Source organism: Eubalaena glacialis, chromosome X (genome assembly GCF_028564815.1).
Source record: "Eubalaena glacialis isolate mEubGla1 chromosome X, mEubGla1.1.hap2.+ XY, whole genome shotgun sequence".
In the NCBI taxonomy this organism is placed as follows: domain Eukaryota; kingdom Metazoa; phylum Chordata; class Mammalia; order Artiodactyla; family Balaenidae; genus Eubalaena; species Eubalaena glacialis.
Window position 1 is genome coordinate 136315608 of NC_083736.1, and position 9906 is coordinate 136325513.

General features: G+C 42.5%; 1 protein-coding gene across 1 annotated transcript in view; it reads left to right on the forward strand.

Moving 5' to 3' along the window:
- Positions 1–8166, forward strand: part of ZNF185 (zinc finger protein 185 with LIM domain) — a 42222-nt gene extending 34056 nt beyond the window's left edge. Inside the window, exons 22-23 of the mRNA XM_061178045.1 lie at positions 7062–7160; positions 8069–8166. Coding sequence (XP_061034028.1) covers positions 7062–7160 — 99 coding nt within the window. The 3' untranslated portion in view covers positions 8069–8166. The remainder of the gene's footprint in view (positions 1–7061; positions 7161–8068) is intronic.
- Positions 8167–9906: the final 1740 nt, after the last annotated feature.

A 9906-nucleotide genomic window follows, 5' to 3' on the forward strand; every position in this document is an offset into this window, starting at 1 on the left:
GAGGTGATGGTCAAAGGGTACAACGTGTCAGGTACCCAAGATAAGTAAGTTCTAGAGATCTAGAATATTTTGTCAACTTTTGGTTGTATACTTTAATTACAGGGCACCCCTGTTAAACAGAGAGCAAAATTACGGGAGTCTCAGACCTAAGCAACTCTGGGCACATTTGGTCTCACAGAGCCAAGTGTTGGGTGAAGGGTGCAGTTGGAGTGGGTTGGAATCCCAGGAAGGCTTTGTGAGGGAGGTGGGTCCAGAGTCAGAGGTGAAGAGGTGTCCAAGGGTATTTTCCAGGTGGCTAAACAGGTCTCCATCGTGCGTGCAGAGGGAATAGGGATGAAGAGGCAGGCAGGAGGCTGGCAGGCCTGGGAGGAGGAGGCACAGAGTGGCAGGGATTTTAAACTTGCCTGATTGGCGCTCACACAGGGCTGGAGAACTTGGAATTGTGGCAAAATAGGCCTGATATTCTTGGGGAATTCTTGGAATGTGGGCAGGGTGCCTGAGAGCCACCCCTGGGGTCCATGAGCACAGAGGTGAAGAGGATATTATTTTCATAAGATCACACAGCTGCTCAGAACCGAGGGTGGAAATCCCGGTTCCAACATCAGAGCCAGTGTTGTCTCAGCTACACCCTGCAGCCTCCCAGGAAATGCCATTCCATTGCTCAAGTTCATTTGTATAAACTAATCTGTCACTATCCTTAATTGTAGGTTTATCTTACCTTTGTTAGATTGACATAACATTTTAAAATACTAGTTTGTAGGGGACTTCCCTGGTGGTCCAGTGGGTAAGACAACACGCTCCCAATGCAGGGGGCCCAGGTTCAATCCCTGGTCAGGGAACTAGATCCCTCATGCATGCCTCAACTAAGAGTCCACATGCCACAACTAAGAGTCCGCATGCCGCAACTAAAGATCCCGCGTGCTGCAACAAAGATCCTGCATGCTGCAACTAAGACCGGGTGCAGCCAAAATAAATAAATAAATGGACATTAAAATAAGTAAATAAATAAATACTAAAATAAATAAATAAAATGGAATACTAGTTTGTATTGTTATATTTAGGAAGAAAGAGAAGACACTTATGGCCACAGGATCACAACAACCTTTTAGGGTCCCTGTTCTCCGCAGTGTGAGGCATGTTGCAGGCCCAGATTGTTGATTTATTTCCTGTGTTCCCAGAGGTGACCTCCTAAATGGATCAGCACCATTAGCTGGCTAAGTTGAGGTTCAAGTCCTGGTCTACAGTAACGAGAATCACAGAGGGCTGATAAATTCACAGTGAAAAAATGGCCAGGAGGATAGCCTCATCCACCAGAGGGCAGACAGCAGGAGCAAGAAGAACTACAGTCCTGCAGCCTGGGGGACAGAAACCACATTCACAGAAAGATAGACAAGATGAAAAGGCAGAGGGCTATGTACCAGATGAAGGAACAAGATAAAACCCCAGAAAAACAACTAAATGAAGTGGAGATAGGCAACCTTCCAGAAAAAGAATTCAGAATAATGATAGTGAAGATGATCCAGGACCTCGGAATAAGAATGGAGGCAAAGATCGAGACGATGCAAGAAATGATTAACAAAGACCTAGAAGAGTTAAAGAACAAACAAACAGAGATGAACATTACAGTAACTGAAATGAAAAATACACTAGAAGGAATCAGTAGCAGAATAACTGAGACAGAAGAACGGATAAGTGACCTGGAAGACAGAATGGTGGAATTCACTACCACGGAAGAAAATAAAGAAAAAAGAATGAAAAGAAATGAAGACAACCTAAGAGACCTCTGGAACAACATTAAACGCAACAACATTCGCATTATAGGGGTCCCAGAAGGAGAAGAGAGAGAGAAAGGACCAGAGAAAATATTTGAAGAGATTATAGTCGAAAACTTCCCTAACATGGGAAAGGAAATAGCCACCCAAGTCCAGGAAGTGCAGAGAGTCCCATACAGGATGAACCCAAGGAGAAACACGCCGAGACACACAGTAATCAAATTGGCAAAAATTAAAGACAAAGAAAAATTATTGAAAGCAGCAAGGGAAAAATGACAAATAACATACAAGGGAACTCCCATAAGGTTAACAGCTGATTTCACAGCAGAAACCCTACAAGCCAGAAGGGAGTGGCATGATATACTTAAAGTGATGAAAGGGAAGAACCTACAACCAAGATTACTCTACCCGGCAAGGATCTCATTCAGATTTGATGGAGAAATCAAAAGCTTTACAGACAAGCAAAAGCTAAGAGAATTCAGCACCACCAAAGCAGCTCTACAACAAATGCTAAAGGAACTTCTCTAAGTGGGAAACACAAGAGAAGAAAAGGACCTACAAAAACAAACCCAAAACAATTAAGAAAATGGTCATAGGAACATACATATCGATAATTACCTTAAACGTGAATGGATTAAATGCTCCAACCAAAAGACACAGGCTTGCTGAATGGATACAAAAACAAGACCCATATATATGTTGTCTACAAGAGACCCACTTCAGACCTAGGGACACATTCAGACTGAAAGTGAGGGGGTGGAAAAAGATATTCTATGCAAATGGAAATCAGAAGAAAGCTGGAGTAGCAATACTCATACCAGATAAAATAGACTTTAAAATAAAGAATGTCACAAGAGACAAGGAAGGACACTACATAATGATCAAGGGATCAATCCAAGAAGAAGATATAACAATTATAAATATATATGCACCCAACATAGCATCTCAGTACATAAGGCAACTGCTAACAGCTCTAAAAGAGGAAATCGACACAGTAATAGTGGGGGACTCCAACACCTCACTTACACCAGTGGACAGATCATCCAAACCGAAAATTAATAAGGAAACACAAGCTTTAAATGACACAATAGACCAGATAGATTTAATTGATATTTATAGGATATTCCATCCAAAAACCGCAGATTACACTTTCTTCTCAAGTGCGCACGGAACATTCTCCAGGATAGATCACATGTTGGGTCACAAATCAAGCCTCAGTAAATTGAAGAAAACTGAAATCATATCAAGCATGTTTTCTGACTACAACGCTGTGAGATTAGAAATTAATTACAGGGAAAACAACGTAAAAAGCACAAACACATGGAGGCTAAACAATACGTTACTAAATAACCAAGAGGTCACTGAAGAAATCAAAGAGGAAATCAAAAAATACCTAGAGACAAATGACAATGAAAACACGACGATCCAAAACCTATGGGATGCAGCAAAAGCAGTTCTAAGAGGGAAGTTTATAGCTATACAAGCCTACCTCAAAAAACAAGAAAAATCTCAAATAAACAATCTAACGTTACACCTGAAGGAACTAGAGAAAGAAGAACAAACAAAACCCAAAGTTAGCAGAAAGAGAGAAATCATAAAGATCAGAGCAGAAATAAATGAAATAGAAACAAAGAAAACAATAGCAAAGATCGATAAAAGTAAAAGCTGGTTCTTTGAGAAGATAAACAAAATTGTTAAACCATTAGCCAGACTCATCAAGAAAAAGAGGGAGAGGACTCACATCAATAAAATTAGAAATGAAAAAGGAGAAATCACAACTGACACTGCAGAAATACAAAGGATTGTAAGAGATTACTACAGACAACTATATGCCAATAAAATGGACAACCTGGAAGAAATGGACAAATTCTTAGAAAGGTATAACCTTCCAAGGCTGAACCAGGAAGAAATAGAAAATATGAACAGACCACTCACAAGTACTGAAACTGTGATTAAAAATCTTCCAGCAAACAAAAGTCCAGGACCAGATGGCTTCACAGGTGAATTCTATCAAACAATTAGAGAAGAGCTAACACCCATCCTTCTCAAACTCTTCCAAAAAATTGCAGAGGAAGGAACACTCCCAAACTCATTCTATGAGGCCACCATCACCCTGATACCAAAACCAGCCAAAGATACTACAAAAAAAGAAAATTACAGACCAATATCACTGATGAATATATATGCAAAAATCCTCAACAAAATACTAGCAAACAGAATCCCACAACAGATTAAAAAGATCATACACCATGATCAAGTGGGATTTATCCCAGGGGTGCAAGGATTGTTCAGTATACACAAATCAATCGATGTGATACACCATATTAACAAATTGAAGAATAAAAACCATATGATCATCTCAATAGATGCAGAAAAAGCTTTTGACAAAATTCAACACCCATTTATGATAAAAACTCTCCAGAAAGTGGGCATAGAGGGAACCTACCTCAACATAATAAAGGCCACATATGACAAACCGACAGCAAACATTTTTCTCAATGGTGAAAAACTGAAAGCATTTCCTCTTAAGATCAGGAACAAGACAAGGATGTCCACTCTCGCCACTATTATTTAACATAGTTTTGGAAGTTCTAGCCATGGCAGTCAGAGAAGAAAAAGAAATAAAAGGAATACAAATTGGAAAAGAAAAGTAAAACTGTCACTGATTGCAGATGACATGATACTATACATAGAAAATCCTAAAGATGCCACCAGGAAACTACTAGAGCTAATCAATGAATTTGGTACAGTTGCAGGATACAAAATCAATGCACAGAAATCTCTTGCATTCCTATACACTAATGATGAAAAATCTGAAAGAGAAATTAAGGAAACACTCCCATTTACCATTGCAACAAAAAGAATAAGATACGTAGGAATAAACCCACCTAGGGAGACAAAAGACTTGTATGCAGAAAACTATGAGACACTGTTGAAAGAAATTAAAGGTGATACAAACAGATGGAGAGATATACCATGTTCTTGGATTGGAAGAATCAATACTGTGAAAATGACTATACTCCCCAAAGCAGTGTACAGATTCAATGCAATCCCTATCAAATTACCAATGGCATTTTTTACAGAAGTAGAACAAAAAAATCTTAAAATTTGTATGGAGACACAAAAGACCCCAAATAGCCAAAGCAGTCTTGAGGGAAAAAAACGGAGCTGGAGGAATCAGACTCCCTGACTCCAGACTATACTACAAAGCTACAGTAATCAAGACACTATGGTAATGGCACAAAAACAGAAATATAGATCAATGGAACAGGATGGAAAGCCCAGAGATAAACCCATGCACATATGGTCACCTTATCTTTGATAAAGGAGGCAAGAATAGACAATGGAGAAAAGAAAGCCTCTTCAATAAGTGGTGCCGGGAAAACTGGAGAGCTACATGTAAAAGAATGAAATTAGAACACTTCCTAACACCATACACAAAAATAAACTCAAAATGGATCAGAGACCTAAATGTAAGACTGGACACTATAAAACTCTTAGAGGAAAACATAGGAAGAACACTCTTTGACATAAATCACAACAAGATCTTTTTTGATCCACCTCCTAGAGTAATGGAAATAAAAACAAAATAAACAAATGGGACCTAATGAAACTAAAAGCTTTTGCACAGCAAAGGAAAACATAAACAACACAAAAAGACAACCCTCAGAATGGGAGAAAATATTTGCAAATGAAGCAACTGACAAAGGATTAATCTCCAAAATATATAAACAGCTCATGCAGCTCAATATTGAAAAAAACAGACAACCCAATCCAAAAATGGGCAGAAGACCTAAATAGACATTTCTCCAAAGAAGACATACAGATGGCCAAGAAGCACATGAAAAGCTGCTCAACATCAGTAATTATTAGAGAAATGCAAATCAAACCTACAATGAGATATCACCTCACACCAGTAAGAATGGGCATCATCAGAAAATCTACAAACAACAAATGCTGGAGAGGGTGTGGAGAAAAGGGAACGTTCTTGCACTGTTGGTGGGAATGTAAATTGATACAGCCACTATGGAGAACAGTATGGAGTCTCCTTAAAGAACTAAAAATAGAATGACCATATGACCCAGCAATCCCACTACTGGGCATATACCCTGAGAACACCATAATTTAAAAAGAGTTTTGCACCACAGTGTTCGCTGCAGCTCTATTTACAATAGCCAGGTCATGGAAGCAACCTAAATGCCCACTGACAGATGAATGGATAAAGAAGATGTGGTACATATATACAAAGGAATATTACTCAGCCATCGAAAGGAATGAAATTGGGTCATTTGTAGAGACGTGGATGAATCTAGAGACTGTCATACAGAGTGAATTAAGTCAGAAAGAGAAAAACAAATATCGTATATTAATGGACATATGTGGAACCTAGAAAAATGGTACAGATGAACCGGTTTGCAGGGCAGAAGTAGAGACACAGACGTAGAGAACAAACGTATGGACACCAAGCGGGGAAAGGAGCGGGGGTGGGCGTGGTGGTGGGATGAATTGGGCGATTGGGATTGACATGTATACACTGATGTGTATAAAATGGATGACTAATAAGAACCTGCCGTATAAAAAAATACATAAAATAAAATTCAAAAAATAAACAATAAATGGCCAGGAGACAGGAACTGAGAACCATCAGAGGTGCTTGGTGAGAATGAGCAGAGGGAGTTGGGGATCCTAGCTGTTCTCCACTGCTTTCAGCTGGAAGCCTTCTGGCTTAGTCCAGCGTGGGCCTGGAGACAGCTGGAGTCCCAGAAATATGGGGACTCTTGGTCTCCTCTTATTTGAGACTGTCTGCAGGCCGCCCTGCTCTGACTCCTAGTACCAGGAGGGCCCGCTGCAGATGGCTGGCGGTTCTCATCCTTTAGACGTTCGCTGGAGAGACACACCGGAGCGTCTGGACTGCTGAAATAGCTTTACCTTTCAGTGGGCCTTCATGTCACCTTCTTTTGGACTTTAAATGTCACAATTAAAGCCCTCCTATAGATGAGGAAATGGAGGCTCAGGGAGCCTCAGTAACTTACCCAAGCTCACCTAGCTAATAAGTAGCGGATTGAGGGCTCAAACCCAGGCCCAATTCTGAAACCTGGGCTCCTAACCACTGTGCAATCATTCTGCCTGTTAGGTTTTTTTTGTTTTTGTTTGGGTTTTGTCTCTGTTCGCCATTTTTAAATTGTCTGCTTCGACATCCAGGATGTGCCATCAGCTTGGAGCCTGGCCACTCCACTCGTTTATATTGCTTCACTTGTGTATTGACCTCCAGCTTGTTTTCTCTTTCAGTGTGGGATTTGCAGTAAACCGATGGGTGAGCTTCTGGATCAGATCTTCATTCACCGTGACACCATCCACTGTGGGAAATGCTATGAGAAGCTCTTCTAGGTGGGTGCTGGAAAGTTACTAGAGGGAAGAAATGTGCTCTGGTCTCTCCCTGAGTCTTGACCTGGGACACTGCTATCTCTCTTAGCCTTTATGTTCGGGGGACCCCGAGTCCTTGTGTCCCTATGCCCTGTGATACTTGGAAGTCTTAGGTGGCACAGATAAAGACCCTCCCCATGGACATTTCCAAGTTGCAGGAGTCATTGTCTCTTCCTCTCAAGAAGCACCTTCCGTGCAGCACCTCAGCTAAGCCCTCTAGCTGCCCTGGGCTGCTGGCCAGGCCTGTGTTGTTAGCCTCATTTGGGAACAAGGAAGTAAAGACCTAGAAAGGAAAAGGACATGGGAAAACACCTGGCTTGTAGATGGCAGAATCAGGACCTCAACCCAGGACTTCAGATTCAGGTCCGGGGCTCTCTGCCACAGTCCCTTGAGTCGCCTCCACCATTGCTCATATAGCATCAGATCAGGACTCAGCCAAGGTATCCAGTAAAACAAGATATATAGCTGGGGGCCAGCAGCAGGTGAAGACCAGGACACATAGGCATGTGTGGGAAGTGATGGTGCTGTCCTGGTGCCTGGGCAGCCTCTGGGCCACATTGTGAGCTCTGCCTGAAGACAGGTTGGCATGCTAAAAGCCAGTGGAATTGACCCCAGTGTCTGAGCTTCATGGGGCCCAGTGATCCTCCTCAACTAGAAGCACAGAGCAGAATATCTCCCTTGAAGGCAATGGGAATCGGTAGCAGCCAGGCCCTCCACCAGCTACAAGCCTGTCCTGCCTTTTCTCCAGAAGACACACTGACCTGGACTGTTACTCCTGATGCCTGGAGCAGTCACCCTCCCCAAGGGCTTCTGACAGCTCATTGGATTGGGTGTGTATTTCCAATCTCACAGGTACTTCTATTTTCTTTTAGCTCCTCCAGGCTAACAAGAAGCTGATAACTCCTGGACAAGTTTGACTGTCCCCACTTGCCCCAAGTTGCTGACTCTTCTTCCCTCACTTCCTCTCGCCTCCACTTGATCGCTTCATGTTTTTGCTCTTCCTAAGTTGAACTTGCTTACATCCAGTAGCATGTCTTAATGATGTTATGATAATTACTTGTGTGTGTAGCTCTTCATAGCTTAGAAAGCACTTCCCATCCATTATCTTACTTCAGGCTCAAGCAAAGAGGATTGAACAATAATTCCATTTTGGCTTCCCTCAGACTGGTCAGCTTCCTGATGAGTTTAGGTGGCCTGGTACAATAGGCACGGACAAGAGCGTGGGGTTCAGTGTATCCTGACTCTAGGGACAGAGAGCAAATCACATTCTGGTTCACAGCTCTGAGTGTACCTTTGGAACTTGACAGAAGAAGGAGACCTCCTGAAGCTTCTGAGGGGTTAAAGACTGTTGACGATCCCTGGTGGGTAAATTGCAGACATTGAATGCTAGGGATTGACATAGGCTAATGTATAGCTTGTCTATTTGCCATATATATTTTTTAAACTTTCCATATACTTTTACAACTAGTTAGTGCTTTTGATTGAGTTATATAGCAGATTTTAATGACCTCCTACCTACCTACCTTTCAATATAGTTGCGTTTTGTCCTGCAGGCATGTGGACATGTATTAGAAAGTTTACACGTTAGGTTTAAATTCTATAGGATGTGATTCCTAAGAGGCTACTGACCAAAGGGGCATCTGTGTCTGAATCTTGCTAGCTAATTAATACCTTTGCCCTCAATTTCCGATCCCTAAACTTTACACAGAAATCCCCTAAAGCAAGTTTTAGGGTCTATAGACTCCAGCAGGATTATGAAGGGAGAAAATCAGCCAACATTTCTTGAGGCCTTACTGCATACCAGGCATTATCACAAAGTGGTGGCATTAATCCCCACGCTAATCTTGTACAGAGGGTATTCTTCTCCGCAGTTTGCAAATGAGGGTGTTGAGGCCCAGAGAGGTGGTCATTGCATTGTGCAGAACCATTGCTGTCTCTCTCCAGAGCCCATGCTCTCTCCAGTGACAGTCAGGACAAACGTGAGCATCGATTTAATGCTGAGTAGATGCCAAGCACTGTGTGGAGGTGACACCGCCCCCTCAAGCCTCCCCTGAGGCACACTTTTACAAAGAGGGGAAGGTGGGGGATTGCACTCCTCCTCTGGGCATCCTGGGTCCCCATAAAATACCAGAAGGGCCAAACTGGCCCTCTCACCTCCCTTTTCCATGAAAACACTTCTGAACTGAAATACTCTCAGCTGGGAACAGATTTGACTCCCAGACCTTCCCAAAGAAGAGCTTGTCAACTCAGGGGAAGCTCCAGTAGGCTAGCCGATCTGGGCACGGGGCCCTCAGTGACCTCCCATTTTCCAGTCCAGACTCTGTCCCAAGCTAGTGGCAACTACTGAGACCCCAGGTACTTGGAACAGGGATACCTGTTGCCCAGCTGGACAGATGCAGGCCCATTCATGCAGTCAGCTGATGCTCTGCTCAGGTTCGACTGGGCGCCTCTGCCTTTGGGACCAGCATCACTGTGTCAGTTCCTCGAAAGGACAACCTGACAGTTTTTCTGATGAAAAATGAGGGCCTTTTCTCTTGGTTTAATTAGAAAATGCCTCTCCATCTCTCTCCAGTTTCTGAGCCCTATGCACATTGGCTGGTGGACTTGTTCTTCCTGCCAAATGATCAGAGAGGAATGTTCCATTTATTTCCATAGATGTGCATCAGCTTTGCTCTGGAGTGGAAAACTGGCCATGTACTCGTACAAAATA